The sequence below is a fragment of the Pan paniscus genome, chromosome 5 (genome assembly GCF_029289425.2).
Source record: "Pan paniscus chromosome 5, NHGRI_mPanPan1-v2.0_pri, whole genome shotgun sequence".
NCBI lineage: Eukaryota > Metazoa > Chordata > Mammalia > Primates > Hominidae > Pan > Pan paniscus.
Window position 1 is genome coordinate 58,803,190 of NC_073254.2, and position 18,512 is coordinate 58,821,701.

Genomic DNA, 18,512 nt, shown 5'->3' on the forward strand with positions numbered 1-18,512 from the left:
CAGACCTCATCACCATCTGACACTTTCTCCCTTCTTTTTTTAAGACAGGGTCTCACTCTGTTACCTGGAGTGCAGTGGTGCAATCATAGCTCACTGCGGCCTTGAATTCCTGGGCAAAGTGATTTTCCCACCTCAGCCTCCCAAGTAGCTGGGACCAAGGTGTGGGTAGTCTCAGCTACCTGGGAGGCTGAGGCATGAAGATTACTTTTTTTTTTTTTTTTTGTAGACAGGGTCTTGCTGTGTTTGCGCAGGCTGGTCTTGCACTTCTGGCCTCAAGCGATTCTCCAACCTCAGCCTCCTAAAATGCCAGGATTATAGGCATGAGCCACCAAGCCTGACCCTCTTCTTTTGCTTTATTTCCTGTTTCCTCCACATGAAGCAGGCTCCATGAAGGAAAGAACTGTCAGTTTAGTGCCTGCCACGTTCTCAGTTGCTCAATTCATCAACAAACCAGCAGGGCCCAATTTAAATTAGAGGTCATTGTTAATGAAAGAAGTAATAGCAAAGAAGGTCTCCAGTGCTGAAATGATTTTCACAGGATGGTTCTGTATCTTCCCAGTAGCCAGGGAGCCCTTTGTCAGTGCCCACTGTTGCCTGGCACGCAGAGCCTGTCCGAACACTCATGGCAATGAAGATGGCCCGATTTGGATCCTGGGTGGCCTTTCAGACAGTGTGAGTTCAGACTGGTCTTAGGGCACCCATATGAGGTTGCTAGGAGGGGCAAAACTACTCTTTTTTAAAGGTAATAGAACCTTCTGGAGCTTGCTATCCTCTGTGAAATAATTTATTTATTTGAGACAGAGTCTCGCTCTGTCACCCAGGCTGGAGTGCAGTGGTGCGATCTTGGCCCACTGCAACCTCCGCCTCCCAGGTTCAAGCGATTCTTCTGCCTCAGCCTCCCGAGTAGCTGGGACTACAGGCGTGTGCCACCACACCCGGCTAATTTTTTGTATTTTTAGTAGAGATGGGGTTTCACCGTGTTAGCCAGGATGGTTTTGATCTCCTGACCTCATGATCTACCTGCCTCGGCCTCCCAAAGTGCTTGGATTACAGGTGTGAACCACCACACCCAGCCAGTGAAATAATTTCTAATGTGCAGTCACAGCCATAATTGTCCATGTCTTCTCTTTCACCAAGGGGGTGTGTGTCTTTGGGCCCAGTTCTGCCTTCCCTAGCCCATGTCTCCTTGTGTCATGTAGGCCCTGGCCCAGGTGATCTTCTTTGGCTCAGCTGCTTGGCCTCCAGCCTCTAGTCCTCGCTTCAGCATGTGGGAAGGTTCTGCTGGCTCCTTCAGGGCTCCTGGCATTGCCTTTAGTCCATGTGGGTCCCTGGGCGGACCTGGGTCAGAGCTGGCTAAGGGCATAGGTTTGGGCTATACTGAGGGCAGCTTCCAGGTCAGTAGTGCTTCCGGTGCCTTGGGCCACCACTCGCGAGCCCCACGCCTTGCCCCCCATGTGGCTGCACACTGCCAGTGCCCAGGCCTCTGCTGTGAAGGTGGGCATGGCACCCTAGGAACAGAATCAGAAGAGGAAGCGATGCAGAGTGGCCCTCCCTGCCAGCATCCACTCAAGGTACCCTCAAGAGTGGAGCTGAAGGTCATCAGTGCCCCCTTCCCAGCTGGGCACATGGTGGGGCAGTCAGGTGATGAGCCGGAGAAGGTTTGGGCTGGAAATGTGTGTGGGGAGGTGTATGAACGTGAACATCTGCTACTTGTTTACAAGGGATGTGAGGCCTGGGAGGGGTTAGGAATTAAGGAATCTCTTGGTGCCTTCTGGGGTGGGGAGGGGCTGTTTTCAGGAACAAGGAGATTCCCCATCCCTGTCCTGGAGTATCCTCTTAGATACTTCCACCCAGCCTTGGCCCCTTTGTCTGGGAGGAATTAAATGTGTAAAATCAGAGAGCTGGACCAGGATGGGTATTAATGGGGGCGGTGGGCTGCTCTCCCACTTCCCTCACCTGGGCCACCTGACAGGCACACAGCACCTTCCCCATGGGCTGGGGGCTGAGTAGGAGCACAGACGTGCTGGGGGCCTGCTCACACAGCTGCCGTACCACCTTCACCAGCACCTGGACCACAAAAGACAGATGGTGAGCCCATAGCTTCCCAGACCCCTAGCTGTCTCCTGGTCAGGACTTTGCCCTCCCCAGACCCTGGAGCAGCCCGGCTTGGCTAGCACTCACTGAGAGAGACTCAGCAGAGACTGTGTCCACAATCAGAGGCCCCTTCGAGTGCCGCTCCAGCAGCTCCTGGGTTTTCTTTGCAGCCTATGGGGCAGGAAGGACAAGCAGAGGGGTCAGGCTGAGAGGCAGGTTTCCAATTAGCCCCAACTTCTGAACTAAGCCCCAGCTGAGCAATCCCCTGCTTCCCCTACCCACCCCAAAAGTCATCAGCTCTAGGCAGAGGTGGCAGGGACTCTGCCTAGGGTGGCCTCCTTTTTGGGTCCCACATGTGTCCTTCCTCACTTCCCTCACCACTTCCCTTTCATCATAGCTTCAGGCCCCTACAAATAGGTCGCTGAAGGTGAAAGGAGGAAGGTCAGAGCACAGATGGACCAGGAGTGGGCGGGAGAAAGGGGGATCCACAGTGGAGGTGCAATCAGGGCTGAATGGCACTAATCAAGTCAGTAGGCTTCCGGGGGTTCTGAGCCAGACTTGGGAGCTGGGGGAGAAACACGGTTTGAAAGAGACGGAAGTGGGGGAATGGCCTGGGTGATGGTTCTCAGCTGGCAGGAGAAGGAAGCTGCCACCACCCCGTCCTTGCACAGCCTCTGACTCACCCCCATGCCCCAGCCCTTGAGACTTCTCAGTGTATGTGCTGGAGTGTCTCTGGGCACATGGGTGCAGCCAAACCTCCTCTCACCTGTCCCATTTGCAGCTTACGGATGGCAGTGTTGGCACGCCGCTGCAGCATCTTCACTGTGGCCAGCAGCTCCCGCCGCTGCCACTGGGGCATCACAGCAGTTTCCACAGCCTATGGCCAGAAGCAGTACATCACCCCTGCCCTTCCCTGAGCCATAGTCTCTGAGGTAGGGACCAGCAGGGCCAGGGAAGACACCCACCCTGCAGACAAACATCTGGGCCAGCTGGAGCCCAACCCAATTGGAGTGCTAGGGAGAGTCTGAAGGAGTCCAGGGAGGAATAGGGGAGGGAATAGGGCTAGGAGAGGGTGGGGAACAGCTCCACGGTAGGCGTGGCCCTCACTTCAATGAGTCGTCCTATGTCCTTGGACAGCCTCAGTGCCTCCGCCACATCCCGGCTCCCCTGACTCAGCCGCTCAGTGGCCGCTTTCACTTCCTGGGCCAGGCTCTGGCCTAGCTCTCGGGCCTGCAGGGAGGGGACAAGAGGGTCAGGATTACATTCATCTCCCCAGGACAAGGCCTCTCAACTCATTACTGGTCAGGGACAAATAAGATTTAACAATCAGGACCAATCAAGGCACCAGCACCAAATAATCAAAACACATGCCAGCTGCCAATAGCTGATATGGCCACATTGGTGTCCAAGTATGAACACTGGCTCTGCTGCTGGGCACCCCTGAGCCTGAGCATGTCACCTGCGTGTGTCCCATGCACCCACTCAACCCAGAAGTCCCAGGCCTACTGGCATGCTGACCTGCTGGGCCTGCTCCCCAGTGATGGCCAGCAGGCGGGTAGTGCCCTTGGAAAGCTGGCGGTCCCCGATGATAACCAGGTCCCCTACAGCCCCAGTACGTAACAGGTGCCTGTGGGAGGAAGGAGTGAACAGAAAGTCAGGGGGCATGACAGTAGAGAAGGGAGAAGCCAGCGTGCATCTCCCATTAAGGGCTGATGGCTCCAAAGACCAAGGGAAGGGCAAGGATCCGGGGCCCCTGGGCCAGCCAGCACAAAGGAGTGACTCACGTCCCACAGCATAGCTCCACAGAGGTCTGCAGTGCGGCTTGGGAGGCTGGGTCCAATGCATGGGCCACGGGCACCCCCACTGATACCACCCGCACAGGGTCTGGGTAAACCTGAGGTCAAGAGGGGACAGGCCCGTTAACTGCCAAAGGAGAAGGATAAAGCCTCCAGGTATGCCTGAAGGAGGCCCCCGATCTCCAGCAAAAGGGCTTCCCCAACTCACCTCATCCAGAGAGCGCAGGCCAGGGACCTGGGCAGTGAGCGCCAGGGGCACCTCCTCCATGTACACAGCCTCATCCTGCCCCACGGCCTCCTGCACAGTGTTCTCCACTGCCCGGAGCTGCTCTGGGGTCAATGGGGTCTGGAGGGGTGGGGAGGAAATGGAAAGACCAACATGCAGTCAGCCCCACACCTGTAACTGATGCATTGAAACACGGTCAATGTTCACTGAGCTATCCCCAGGTTCTAGAATAGTGGCTAGCACATAATAGGTGCTCAATAAACACTACCTGAGCAGACAATTATTTTCCTTAGAAAGCTATCTGGGAGTTGGGCCTATTGGAAGCTCCAGGCCTTTCACCAGGCACCAAAAGTTAAAGAAACAGAAAAAGGAGGCTGTATCCACATGGAGCTTACAAGGGGTAGCCCAATGGAAGAGAGAACTACAGGATGGGGGGATGCAGGGGCAGGGAATAAGCAGGTGGGATGGGGATTAGCCAGCAAGTACTTCCTGGAGAAAGGATTTAAGCCAGATGTGTAAGAAGCACAGGGAGACAGGGTGGCAGCAGAGGGAGAGGGCAGCCCAGTTTAAGCAAGAATGGCTTGGATGACAGTAGAAACAAGGAAGGGGAGCGGCTGGAGGTGAAGGGAAGGCCCCTGCTGGAGGGCCTTCAGGATCCCACATCAGAGCTGGGCGAGGCCCCAGACACTCTGTAGCCTGACTCCTCACTGCTGCACAAGGAGCCCAAGGGGAAAGGACTTGCCCAGGGTCCCATAGTGATTGGGTGGCCGTGCTGGGCCTAGAGCCCAGGACTCTAAGGGCAACCCGCTCACAGCAGGCTGTCTCTCTTTTAAGCCTGTCACCTCACATGAAGCCTGTCTTTCTATGCCGGGCTCACCTGGGTGGTCACATCCAAGCGCAGCTGCTCAGGATTGAGATGCGAGCCCTGCTGCTCTGTGCCAGGGCCCAGGGTCTGCCTCAGTGCCCAGTTCAGCAGGTGGGTGGCCGTATGCTTCGCCATGCAGCCTAGACGCCAGGCCTGAAATACTTTTGTCACCCAGCGTCCTGGGTGAGGGCAGGGGGTTGGGAGAGTGAAGGGGCTGCAGGGTATTGGGAACAGTTAGGGAGGATCCTTACCTCATCCACATGCAGCTGCACCTGGTCCCCTAACCGCAGGCACTCAGGGGCTACTGCCTCATGCAGGATGAAACCTCCACAGACCTGGGCCCGGGCTACTGGGAACAGCACGTCCTGAGGGAGGGTAGTGGTCAAGGTGCCTGTAGCCTTTCCCTCCCCTTGGCTCCCACTCAGGCTTGGGTCTGCCGCCCACAGAAATCAGCCTGGGTTGTGATGGAGACTCACCTCTTGCCCTGCCCGCACCAGGTAGCCACGGTCTGAAGCCTGGCCCCCCTGTTCTGCGTAGAAGTTGGTCCTGTCCAAGAGGAGGCCACAGCGCTGGCCTTTCCCCACGGAGGCCACTGCTGTCCCGTCCTCTGTATACAGTTGCAACACCTGGGCCTCACAGGTGCCGAACTCTGCCAGGGCACAGAATGGTTATTAGTGGTGGGCAGGGGCTGGGGACGTGAAGGTGGGTCTGTGCCTGGAGGCCAACAGGCACCCCCGCTGGCAGGGGCACTTCCAGCTGGGGGCCACAGAGACCCCTGGTGGCCATCCTGGGGAATACATAGGGGCTAGCAGCAACCATCTTGGACATTCTTCTTAGTCATGGTCAGGCAAGCTTGTGGCGGCAGGCCTTGGTCCAGGCTCTCACCATAACTTCCGCTGGGTCGCAGGGAGTAGTTGTACTTGGGGCTGTCGTCAGTTGGGGGCACTCCTTGGCGCTGCAGCTCCCCAAGCGCATGGACATCAAGCCACAATCCCTGCTTCTGAACTGGCTCAGCCTGCCGTGCCCGGTGCTGCAGGGTGGGCATGGGCATGGAAGAAGTGCATAGAGAATGAAAGAATGAAAGTGGGACTTCAGCCTCGCAGGGCCCTGTCCCTGCCACACATCTGTGGACTCTGCAGCCCTTCTGGAATAAGAACTCAGGGCTTGGCTGGCTGAACCATCCATCATGTCGGCTCCTCGGGATTAGGCCTTCCTGCCCACTGCTGCCCCTGGAGGGCCCCTCTCCAGGAAGCTGTGCTGGCTTCTGCTCCTGTGTTTAGCCCATTGGCTAGTGTTGCTTTCTACGGGATGTGGCCTGAGGTTTTAGAAACCTCCCAGGTGAGGGGACAGATCCTATCTCAGCCTCTTGATTCCTCTCAATATTCACAGCTCCTCCCCCAGGAGCTCAGGGCTGGGGAAGAGGTGTCCTAACAGAACCCAGCATGGGGTGCCACAGCTTGTACCTGGGCCTCCTCTTGGGCCAACCGCTCCAGTCCAGCGGAGTCCAGCTGGACCCCTTTCTCCTCCAGCATCAGCTCTACCATGTCCAAGGGGAGCCCCAGGTCTCCACACAGTGACAAGGACCAGGCCACTTCAGCTTTGAGAAAGAAAGACAAAGAATGTTGAGGAGGGGAGGGATTAGACAAAGAAGGGGAGAAAAATAAGGTCCAGGGCCCTTCTAACCACGCAGAAGTCACCAGATGCCAAACACAAATACCCGCTCCATACTGGGTAGCCTCAGGAGAGGGGTCACATTCAGGCTTCATGCCTCAAGGCCAGAGCTGGGGGTAGTCCAGGGTACTCCCTGGGCACACATCATTTCAAGGGAGGAGGGAAGCTCAGTCTATGCACGAAGCCAACCTAGGAAAGCAGGAGGCAGGGCTAGCTGGGCAGTGTGGACATGGGGAGAGGCAGGGTGGTATTCCTGCTGCAGAGGGGTCTGGGTATGGAAGGAGAGTCCAGGGAGAAAGGAACATTGGGAAGAGGTCAGGGGTGGATATAAGGCATGGGGCTGGCCCAGAGCTCCCTCCTCTGCCCACCTTGGTGAGTCTCAGCGAGCCCCTCGTGCATGGGCTAGGTATCCCGCTTACCAGGGAACATATCTGAAGGCCCCAGGGTCCTCAGAGTCCGATCAATGATCCGCCTACCCCGCTCCAGGGAGGCCAGGAAGGCTGCCTCGTCCTCTGACACCAGGTTGGCGATCTGAACCAGGCAGAGAAGAAGTGGAGCTGGGTCTCCTTGGAAGGAGGGTCTCTCTCCACAACTCTCCCATCAACCCCTTTCTCTCCCACTGGAATCCAGTACCTGGGCTGAGTTCCTTTGCAGTTCTGGATAAGCATCTCCCTGGGGGAGGTGGAGAGGGCTGAGGAGGTGTGAAAGGCAACCAACCCACCCCCACCTCCCCACCCTGGGCCTCCCTGAGGACACCTGCCCTGGAGGCTCAGACACATTGAGGGGCTGGGAGAGGGACTCAAATGGGGAACTGGTTTCCCTGTAGGGTGGCAGAAGGGGGTCCTGAGGTCAAAGGCTGAGCAGTTTGGAAAAGGAGCCTCCTCAAGTTCTCCTGCTTCTTGTAAGCAAGGACAGCTTTCTTAGCTTGCTGATAGGATGCTGGGCTCGATATTTAGGGTGGGGACCTCTGGGCACCCAGGCTGGGGGCACTGTCTAGGCTCAGTGGTAGGCTCCCCAAAGTGCCCAGGGAGGCCCACAGTGAAAAAGAAGCTCTGTCCTTACCAGTGTCTCCACCACTACAGGTACCAGGCTGCCTAGGAAGCCAGGTGGTGCCTTTAAGATCTCCATGGAGAAACGCACAGCTCGACGCAGGATCCGACGAAGAACCAGCCTAAAGGGGTTCAGAGCCCAGACATGAACCCCCAGCAGCTCATGGTCAGCAATATGGGGAGTGGGAAGGACGAGGTCCAGTGTGTGCTCCCACCTCAAAGCTCTCCCTCCCCCATTCCTCCTACTGGCTCAACCAGACCCACCTCTCCTGTTCCCTCCCTCCTCCACCTGAGACCCCCAGCAGCCCCTGTCCTCTCTGTAGCCCTTCCAGACTCACGGGGGACCTGACATCCCAGGGAAGATGCCATCAGAGATGCAGACACTGAGTGTGCGGATGTGGTCAGCCACCACGCGGTACGCTGTGTCTGTGCGCCCCTCGTCTGCCACCCCTACTCGGCCCAAGTAAGGGGGTGCCCTGCAGCCCTGGGAAGCAGAAGAGTCAGCCAGTGGCCCTGCCTGACCTGGCCCAGGTGGGTGCTCTTTATCGCCTCTAGAGCATCTGCCCTCAGCCCTAAAGCCAACCACATCCAGAATGGCCTTGCCAGTCCAGTCCTGGGCTGAGAAGCCTCACAGATGAGCACAAGCCAGGCCCTGCCCTCACGGGGCTCATATTTGGTGCTACAAGTGAACATATCTGTGACCATTTACTGAATTTCTACTATCAGAACTGGGTGAGTACTTGAACAACATGGCCTCAAATCCCCAAAACAGCCCATTCCAGGAGGTATTAGCATGCTTGCTTTAAAGAAGAAGAAGCTGAGGCTCAGAGGAACTCAGTGACACAAGGCTACCCGGCTCTCAAGGAGCAGATCTGAGATCTCAGCCGGGCCTGTTGGACTCCAGGTGCTCTCCACTACCTGTTCTTGCCTCTCCCATCTTTTGTGGGGGTGGGCAGGGAGGGAGAGTGTAAGCTACATACACGGAAATGCTCCAAAGCAGGGAGCTTGATTCACTTACCACCAAACCTCTCTCTTCCCCAAGCTTCTTCGTCTAACAGTCATGCCATTCACTGTGTTGCTCAAGTCAATAGCCTGGGAGCCATCTTTGAATTCTTTTTCCCCTACCCGTCATAATCCATCAGTGGTTCCTTTTGCTCCTACCTCCATGAGATCTCTCAAATCAATCTACTTGTCTCTACTTCCACTGCTATTATCCGAAGCATGCCCTGTGGTCCTTGCCTGGACCGATAATAGCCTCCCAACTGATTCCTAAGTTTCTGCTCTCATCTCCCTCCAGCTCATCCTCCACACAGCAACAGGAGTAGCCTTTTAAAAGTGTACATCAGGCTGGGCGCGGTAGCTCACACCTGTAATCTCAACACTTTGGGAGGCTGAGGCGGGTGGATCACCTGAGGTCAGGAGTTTGAGACCAGCCTGGCCAATCCTGGTGAAACCCCATCTGTACTAAAAATACAAAAATTAGTCAGGTGTGGTGGCGGGTGCCTGTAATCCCAGCTACTCTGGAGGCTGAGGCACGAGAATCACTTGAGCCCCGGAGGCAGAGGTTGCAGTGAGCCGAGATCATGCCACTGCACTCCAGCCTGGACAACAGAGCAAGCAAGACTCTGTCTCAAAAAAAAAAAAAAAAAAAAAAAAGAGGGGTTCTCAGTGGGGAGTGTGGCATGATCTGATGTACACTTTTATTTATTTATTTTTTTTGAGATGAACTCTCACTCTGTTGCCCAGGCTGGAGTGCAGTAGCACGATCTCAGCTTACTGCAACCTCCACCTCCTGGGTTCAAGAGATTCTCCTGCCTCAGCCTCCCAAGTGGCTGGGACTACAGGTGTGTGCCACCATGCCTGGCTGATTTTTCTATTTTTTTAGTAGAGACAGGATTTTGCCATGTTGGCCAGGCTGGTCTCCAACTCCTGACCTCAAGCGATCCGCCTCCCTCTGCCTCCCCAAGTGCTGGGATTACAGGAGTGAGCCACCGTGCCCAGCCCTGAGAACTCTTCTCACCACTCTGAGAATCACGGCCCCACTTTGGACTTCGAGGCCCACAAGACTGGATTCTGCCTTCTTCTCTGTGAGACTGTTCACAAAAATGGCCCTTTCCTAGGCATATGCCACTTTAAAATGGGACTTTACAGCTGTTTCCCATCAAGGGACAGAATCCATTTCTCCATCCCCTGAATCTCTGCTGGCTTTGTGACTTGCTTCGGCCCATAGAATACAGTGGAAACAACACTGTTCTGAGCCTATGTGTCTGCTCTCTGTCTTGGAACCTTGCTGAGCTGTGATGTGGACAAGCCCAGACTAGCCAGCTAGGTGATGACAGACACATGGCCCAGTCACCCCTACTGCCCCCAAACTGACAGCCAGCCAAGCCCCAGAGGAGCTGCGGCCTCTCAGCTCACCACAGATGGATGAATGAGCTCACACAAGACCAAAGAATGAGCCAGCTAAGCCCAGCCTAAACACTAGCTCACAGACTCAGGGGGCAGATACATGGTTGTTGGTTAAGCCACAGAGCATTAGGGTGGTTATACAGCAAAAGCCAACTGACACATGTTCCTACTATATCCCATGGGATTCTCCTTTAGCTGGCTGGCCACCTTTTAGTTTTTGGCACATGTCAAGCCCTTTCTTGCAGGGCAAGGAGGGAGGGTATAAGCCACACGCATGTGGAAATGCTCCAAAGCAGGGAGCTTGATTCACCTAGCTCCAAACCTCTCTCTTCCCCAAGCTTCTTCATCTCAGTAAACAGTCATGCCATTCACTGTGTTGCTCAAGCCAATAGCCTGGGAGCCATCTTTGATTTCTCTTTCCCCTCCCCATCTAATCCATCAGTACCAAGGCCCTTGGTACCTGCTGTCCCCTCTGCCTGGAAAGAGCTTCCTGTAGCTGACTCCTCCTTTGGGGCTCAGCTCAAAGGTCATCTTCTTGGTGAGCCTTCCCCAAGCACCTTATCTAAGATTCCTCTGTACCCCTCCTTCTTCCTAGTTACTTTCACCCATGTTTACTGCCTGTTCACAATCTGTAAGCTATTACCTTGTTCTTTAACACATTTATTGATTGTCTATCTCTCATGCTAGCATATAATCTCCATGATCTCTTTCCTGCTTACTGCTGTGTCTTCTGTACCAAACACAAAGGATTTAACATAAAGTAAGCACTCAACACGTATTTTCTAAATAAACGAAAGAGGCAAGGAGTTAGGAGGAACATCAGGTAATAAGTAATGAATCCTAGTGTCTTGCTTGACGTCTTGGAATTCTTGGTTGGTTATTGTCCTCAGATGCTGAGAACACTCTGAGTTCTCAACAAAGATGGAATGCAATGGGGCTGAGGGCTGTGAAGAGCAGGTTAGAGGGCTTCTGGAAGGGAAGAGGCACTCACCTGCTGTATGGCGTTGAGCAGCGGGGAAAAGAGGTCAGTGTCATAGGTGGAGTGTTTGCCTTGCAGCACAGCCACCAGCCTTTCCAGGCCCATTCCTGTGTCCACATGCCGCTGGGGCAGGGGCTGCAGGCTTCCATCTGCCTCTCTGGCCAGGGAAGGTGTGCAAGGTGAGGCCCCACCCAGGATTACAGGTGTGAGACAGATGCCCAAGTGGAGTAGAGAAATGGGGGGGGGGGGAGCCCAAGGGAGCTGACAGTGGGAGGAACCAGACAATCAGTATCTTCCCCTGCCACCCTGCAATAGCAGATGATGATGGCCTTGGGGTCCTGTCCTTCCTCATATAGGGCTATCTCCACTCTCACCCCTGCTTGGGCCCTTGCCTGGGCACCAGACATCCCATCTTGGGACAGAATTCTTTGCCCCTAGAAAGATATGTCAAGGCTAGAAGAAAATCTGAGATCATCAAGTTCAACTCGTTGATCATCAAGTTCAACAGAGAATAGCAGTGACTTGTTTAAGCTGTCACAGGCAAAGACTACAATTAAATCAGTTATTATCTATAAGGTGTTGAGAATTGTGCCTGACACATGGTAAGCACCGTTTACATGTCTGTTTTCATATGAAACAGATCAAAGTCTTCTAATTGCCACCTTTCCCACTTCTAGTCAGGGATTCTTATCCTGCTTCAGCACCCTATTACCTGTTGTGTTGCATGAAGACCAGGTTCCAAAGCTCTACCAGCTGGGGGGCTCCCACCCCACCAGCAAGGTCGTAGTGGATCTCAGTACAGGGCCCACAAGGGCCAGTATCCCCCATCTCCCAGAAGTTCTCTTGTGGTCCAAAGGAAAGCACACGGCTAGCAGGCACCCTGGGGAGAAAAGCAGGTGAGTGGTGGGAGACAGACAGACCCAGAAGCTGGGACTCTCTCTGCCATGAGAGCCCCTCCATCAAGTCACAGCCCAGCAAGAGGAGGAACAGGGCTGACCCCACAGTATCCTGGAATGAAATGCTAAGACTCTGAGGATTGGTGCTGGTAGTCTCCACTTTCCAGTCCTCCTGACCTCCAGGAATGAACATAAGGAGGGGGCTGACTTACCCTAAGCTCAGCCAGATGTCCCTGGTCTCCAGGTCTGGGTCCAGCCCTGCCTTGGGGTCACCATCAAAGTAGGAGATCCAGAGCCTTTCCTCAGGGATCCCATAGACCTGAGTCAGCAGTTCCCAGGCCATGTTACAAGCCTCCTCCTGCAGCAGAAACCAGCATGGGGTGGGGGGAGGAAGATGGGTGAGAGGGAGACCCCACTGAAGTAATCAAGCCACATGAGTTTAGCTCCCGACTTAAGACAAAAGCATTTCTGCTGCCATCTTGTTCCCAGAATAAGCCATGAACCATTACTGCCTCTGAGTGTTTTCCTGCCCAGAAAGCTTCCCCCTTCTTCTAAATCCTATCTTCTTTCAAGTCCCAGAACAAGTCCCACTTTCACATGAAATTCTCTGCCTACTCTAGCCTGGAGTGATCTTTAACTCCAGTAAGCACCTTAGCATTGCTATTTGACCATTTATTCAAACAACAATTTTTGAGTAATCATTAGGCAGAAAGTACAGTCTCTGCCCTTCAGGGACTTACAATCCAATCAGGGAAGTGAGGTAATTCCTGTTACACCTGCTCAACTAGCACTTTGCCTCCACATCTGGTATGAGGCCCTGCCTAAGCAGACAGTACAATGGAAACAGGACAAACTGACTCCCTTCTTGGCTGATCACTGATCCCCAGAGACTCACCTTAAAATATTCACCCCCAAAGGCCCAATTGCCAAGCATTTCAAAGAAGGTATGATGGGAAAGGTCTCGACCCACATCTTCCAGGTCGTTATGGTGTCCTCCAGCTCTCACACATTTCTGGCTGTTGGCCACACGTCGGAAGCCTGCCATCTCGCTTCGTGGATCCACGGTGCCCAGAAAGATTGGCTTGAACTGGAAGCACATAGAGTGGGGAGGGGGAGAGGGATATCCAATTTCTCAGTAGAAGGGAAATGTGGGGAGTGGGGATAGGGATGGCTGTTCAGACCGAAGGCTGACTGTGCCCTTGAGAGTGCAGTGTAATCTTGGTCTATGAGGACAACCTGGGAGCCTGGGGACAGCCATCTCTGGTGTGTGGGGAGCAGAGAAGAGGTAAACAAATCATGAACCAGAGACCCTCTGCTAGTAAAATAGGCAAGGTAAAAGAAGGAGGAATGTGTTGGGAGCTGGAAACGGGACGCTGAAAGGTGGCATCCTCCGTCTCAACTTCTTCAACCACACCCAATAACTTCAGGGTACAAAACTGAGACTCATTTAGTAGGGAGCCCAGACGGCCTCTAAGGTTAACTTATGCCGCCCCTATTTTACAGATGAGGACAATGAAGTCTAGAAAAGGTGAGTGGTTGATAAAAATCAAAAGCTTAGAGAATAGTACTCAGCAAACAATAGGTGATCAATAAATATTTAATGAAAGCGTTATCTTTATTTAAATAACGAATAAATGAAATCAGACTTCTCCCTCGGGATTCCACTCCAGCCATTTCTGGACCTAATACTCAATCCCAATCCAGAAGTTCCCAGCTCAAGCCCTCCCCAAGCCCTCCCTATACTCTGAGCGCCGTACCCCCATCACTTTACCCAACCAAGCACCGCCCTCTTTCCCCAAAAGCTACGAACTCCGCCTCTCGCTTCTTTTGCCCAATCCTGCAGCGTCTTTCTCCCCGGAAAACTCACAAACTCCGCTCCCTATCAGCATGGTTCGGCCCTCACCTGGTTCATGCCCGCATTGACAAAAAGCAAACTGGGGTCGCCGCGGGGCCGCACGGAAGCGGAGGGCACCAGCCGGTGGCCATGGCGGTCCCGAAAGAAGTTCAGAAAGGCGGCCCTCACGGCCGAGGCCTTGGCTGCAGGGGGCTCCGATGAGAGCGGCCGATGGCTGAGGCCCCGCCATGAGGGCGACCTTCGAATGGCCCGCCGCAGCCTCCGGGCTGCAGCTGCCACTGACGCTGCCATCGTAGCTCCGGGCAGTGACTTTACGGGGTCAAAGAGTGACGAGGGAAGGAAGCCAGGCGTTTCCTACAGCGGCCCCTGGCGGTAGGAGGACTCAGGGGGCGGCCTCTGCCGCCGGGGTGGAAGCGATCGATTGGGTCGCTGGCAGAGTCTAGCACAGCGCCTGGCACATAGTAGGCTCTTAATTCATTCGGCATTAAGCAAATATTCATTGAGAGCCTACCATGTGCTAGGCATTGTTTTGGGCTTTTAGGGTACAAAATTGACAAAATGCCCTGCCCACTGAAATCCGTATTCTAGCAGTAATTGCTGTTGTGCTTATTAGTTTTGCAAAGTTACAGATGGGGTTGCAATAAACAGGTGTGGATTCAACTTCGTGTGTGTGTGTGTGTGTGTTTTGTGTGTGTTTTTCCAGGCTGAGGGAAGAAGGCAGAGAGTGACAGGGGAGTATCAGCATTCATTCAAGAGGTATTCAACAAATATTTATTGAACACCTAGTATGTGCTAGGCACTGTTCTAGGCATTTGCCAGTTCCCTTGGACCTTGGCATCAGACACGGCCATTTTTGCCCGTGAAGCAGGAGTCTATAGGAGAACACAGAAGCCAAACAGCATCTGCTATATTATTAATTGCTTAACATTTGGTCTTCTCATTTGCCTGGGGATCAGAGAGAATCCAGGTCGTCAAGGCAGGAGGAAGCTATTGGCTAATAGCTGCAGAGATTTCACTCTCTAAGCCTTCTAATGCCCTAAGGTTTTGTGTGTTTTCGTTTAGGGTAAGAGATATACCTGTTCTAACTCTCCTTTCTGTCTTTCCATAGTAACAGCTGTGACCCTGAAGCCAACAGGCCCTTGTGGATGCAATCAGGGTGCTCATGGGGCTTCTCATGATGCCCTTGGCTTGGGAAATTAAACAGATTGGGAAGACAGAAGAGAATCTGCCAAAGCTAAAACTCAATAGAGGTTCCAGAGCTGAGGTCAGTGTGATAACTGAGAAGGCCTTAGCCATCAGGGTGGTCTCTTTTAGCCACGATTCTGTGTGTGTTAAGTTATTTGGGGTCTTTGGATTAAGTTATTTGGGGTCTTTGTATACATAGTTTCTCTGCGGAATCTACATTGGACTTGAATTTCTATAGTGGTAGTAAATTCTTAACTTTGTATTCTGACAGCACCTATAACTCCTATTCCATGATCCCCTTTTTCTCCCTTTGCCCACATAGATTAAAGGTGTTGTTTTGAAAGTGTGTTTGGCCTGTTTTGGTTTTTCCAGTGTTTCTGGAACAGAAAGCTAAAGCCAGCTGGGGATTTCTGTGCGATTGATGACTTTTTTTTTTTTTTTTTTTTTGAGATGGGGTTTCACTCTTGTTGCCCAGGCTGGCATGCAATAGCACAATCTCGGCTCTCTGCAACCTCTGTCTCCCGGGTTCAAGCAATTATCCTGCCTTAGCCTCCGAGTAGCTGGGATTACAGGCATGCATCACCACGCCCGGCTAATTTTGTATTTTTAGTAGAGATGGGGTTTCTCCATGTTGGTCAGGCTGGTCTTGAACTCCCGACCTCAGCTGATCTGCCTACCTCAGCCTTCCGAAGTGCTGGGATTACAGGCATGCACCACTGCGCCCAGCTGAGATTGATGATCTTTAGACAAGACTGTGAAATTATTTCCCAAACTGAGATGGGAGTGCTTTGCCATACAAACCTGGCAGGGCCTCTACTCAGTACTGACATCAACTTTTTTTTTTCAGATTTTGCCCAGAAAGTCATTGTGTTATATTAGAAACTCCAAACATGGATCTAGTGTGGAGCCATATAATTTTTTTAAAACAGCTTTATTGAAATATAATTTACATACTATACAATTCACGCATTTAAATAAAGTATACAGTTCAATGCCTTTTAGTATATTTACATAGAGTTGCCCATCCATCACCACAATCACTTTTAGAACATTTTCATTACTTCCAAATAAAACCCCAAATCCTTTAGCCATTAACCCCCAATCGTCTCATCCTTCCTAGCCCTTGGCAACCACTAATCTACCTTCTGTCTCTACAGACTTGTATATTCTGGACATTTCATGTAAATGGAATCATGTAATATGTGGTTCTTTGTAACTGGCTTCTTTCACATAAAATAATATTTTCAAGGTTCATCCATGTTGTAGCATGTACCATGGATTTTTAGAAAAATGTTTTTAGTTGCTTTCTGTTTGAAGTAGGTTTTTCTCTCATCTAATTTTGTCTTTGCCACTAAAAATGATAATTTTCTTTTCTTTAAATGTGGTGCTCTTTGGTGAATCATTAGGTTCTTTTTAATATTTCCCAGTGAAGCAAAGTGGTTCATCTAGGATTGGGACGTGTCTGTTCTGGTTTGCAGCTGTCATCTGATGAGGAAGTTAAATTGAAGGACTGCAGTTTCCCAAGATAGATGGAGGTGGAGAAAACTCATCAGACAGGGAAGTTACCAATCCTGGGAACTTCTCTGAAGGGTACTGATCCACTGTCTTAGTATTTATGGGAATTTCATTTTGAGGTTTAACATGCAAATGGGGTCTGCTTTTTGCGAGTTACTCAGCTGGGTTTTGTGAGCAACATTTGGGGTGCTCCTTTCATTGTTTAAGACAGTGGTGCTTTATCTTCCCTAGAGTTGGGATTTACCCTTATGTTGCCATTCGACCTACTTATCTTGGTAGGTTCAAGGCATCCAGCCATTCTTTGTGCTCTCCCTTTCACCTTGTTTAAAAGATGTAACACTCTTATTCTAGGAGTAGAAAGTGTCCTTTCTGATTTCCCGATTGGCTTTGAGAGCAGGACCCCAAGATCAGTGAGACATTCTGTCCTGGATTGATGGTCAGAGAAGACAAAAGGGAATTTTCACTCTTACTGAGCATGGGGAACTCAACTTTGGGAATTTCCTCTTATAAATCATAAAAACAGTCTTTTAGCGTCTAGGTTAAGAAGTCAACCTATGAGAGGTGTTTCTGATTTGATGTGTTTATTTATGGCATTGGCTTATCTGGATTGTGGAAGCAACCAACACTTGCCAAACATTAATATGCATATGGATCTCCTGCGATCTTGTTACATATGCAGACTATGATCCTGTAGGTCTGGAGTAGGTGAAATTCTGCATTTCTAGCAGGCTCCCGGTGATGCTGCTGCTGCTGCTAGTCTACTAGACCATACCTTGAGTGACAAGGGTGTAGTAAAGGACTTGTGAGGGGAGTCTGGACACAGGCTTTAGGAAACATTCTTTTGCCTGGTCCTGGGGCCTAAGACTCAGGTGCCCTTAGGTTCTCCCTTTCTCCTGGGAGGGGTGCTCACCCAGAGTAGGTGGGTGTAGCTGGGAGCTCATCGTGCTCAAGAGCGCTCGCCCCCTTCCTTCCCCCAGCTTCTTAGGGAAGTGAGGGTGGTGATTGCGTCCGCCTGTGGCTTAGAGCCGTGGAGGTTAATGTGGACCAGGGTGGAAGGGGAGCGGTTACCATGGGAATCTGGCAAAGTCATCAGGGCACGCCGATGGCTGGTGGAGCCCCCGGATCAGGAATTCAAGTATTGGTGGACCCTTGAGGGCCTCAATTCTAGAGGTTTATCCTTATGCATTAAAAAAATACTGTAGTTGCATTTTATTTATTTTTATTTTATTTTTATTATTTTTGAAAGAGATAGGGTTTTGCTATGTTGCCCAGGCTAGTTTTGAACTCCTGGTGTCAAGCATTCCTCATGCCTCCGTCTCCAAGATAAACATTTTAGCTGGTTATAGAAATACCTACATAAGAAAGAAGTAGACATAGGAGACTCCATTTTGTTCTGTACTAAGAAAAATTCTTCTGCCTTGGGATGCTGTTAATCTAGAACCTTGCCCCCAACCCCGTGCTCTCTGAAACAGGGTTAAATGGATTAAGGGCGGTGCAAGATGTGCTTTGTTAAACAGATGCTTGAAGGCAGCATGCTGGTTAAGAGTCATCACCACACCCTAATCTCAAGTACCCAGGGACACAAACACTGCGGAAGGCCGCAGGGACCCCTGCCTAGGAAAACCAGAGACCTTTGTTCATGTGTTTATCTGCTGACCTTCTCTCCACTATTATCCTATGACCCTGCCACATCCCCCTCTCCGAGAAACACCCAAGAATGATCAATAAATACTAAAAAAGAAATACCTACATAACAACTTCGATTTTGCCTCTTGGCCTGGAAAGCCTAAAATATTTAATATGTGGCCCTTTTCAAAAAAAGTTTGCCAAACACTGCAATAGAGATTTTTAAAAAATCACACCATAAAACGTAGATGCAGAAAATCAACCAAAACAAATGTTGACTTGTTTCAATGTTGTTGATTCAAAGGCAGACATCTTTGTATCCACTACCCAGGTCTTGAAATAGAAC

General features: G+C 51.8%; 1 protein-coding gene and 1 long non-coding RNA gene across 3 annotated transcripts; one reads left to right on the top strand and one right to left on the bottom strand.

Annotated features, from left to right (window-relative positions):
• Nucleotides 1-335: 335 nt before the first annotated feature.
• AARS2 (alanyl-tRNA synthetase 2, mitochondrial) lies at nucleotides 336-14,686 on the bottom strand. Of its 2 annotated transcripts, XM_003833218.5 has the most exons (22): nucleotides 13,889-14,685; nucleotides 12,881-13,072; nucleotides 12,198-12,343; nucleotides 11,802-11,969; nucleotides 11,102-11,246; nucleotides 8,040-8,185; nucleotides 7,715-7,823; nucleotides 7,286-7,324; nucleotides 7,072-7,183; nucleotides 6,445-6,578; nucleotides 5,867-6,011; nucleotides 5,458-5,630; nucleotides 5,233-5,346; nucleotides 4,994-5,134; nucleotides 4,099-4,236; nucleotides 3,879-3,988; nucleotides 3,613-3,721; nucleotides 3,202-3,324; nucleotides 2,861-2,971; nucleotides 2,182-2,265; nucleotides 1,957-2,067; nucleotides 336-1,508 (listed from the first exon to the last, which is right to left on the bottom strand). In XM_003833218.5, exons 1-22 carry the CDS (start codon nucleotides 14,129-14,131, stop codon nucleotides 1,344-1,346), a joined length of 2,958 nt encoding a protein of 985 aa, XP_003833266.4. In that variant the 5' UTR covers nucleotides 14,132-14,685; the 3' UTR covers nucleotides 336-1,343. The 2 variants fall into 2 exon arrangements, with proteins under 2 accessions (XP_003833266.4, XP_034818076.3); XM_034962185.3 differs by lacking the exons at nucleotides 8,040-8,185; nucleotides 11,102-11,246 and having other exon boundaries at nucleotides 13,889-14,686.
• On the top strand, nucleotides 7,732-18,274 carry LOC134730593 (uncharacterized). Its single transcript, XR_010112434.1, has 3 exons — nucleotides 7,732-7,867; nucleotides 8,025-8,232; nucleotides 14,949-18,274. It is a non-coding gene; the product is annotated as an uncharacterized LOC134730593 (long non-coding RNA).
• Nucleotides 18,275-18,512: the final 238 nt, after the last annotated feature.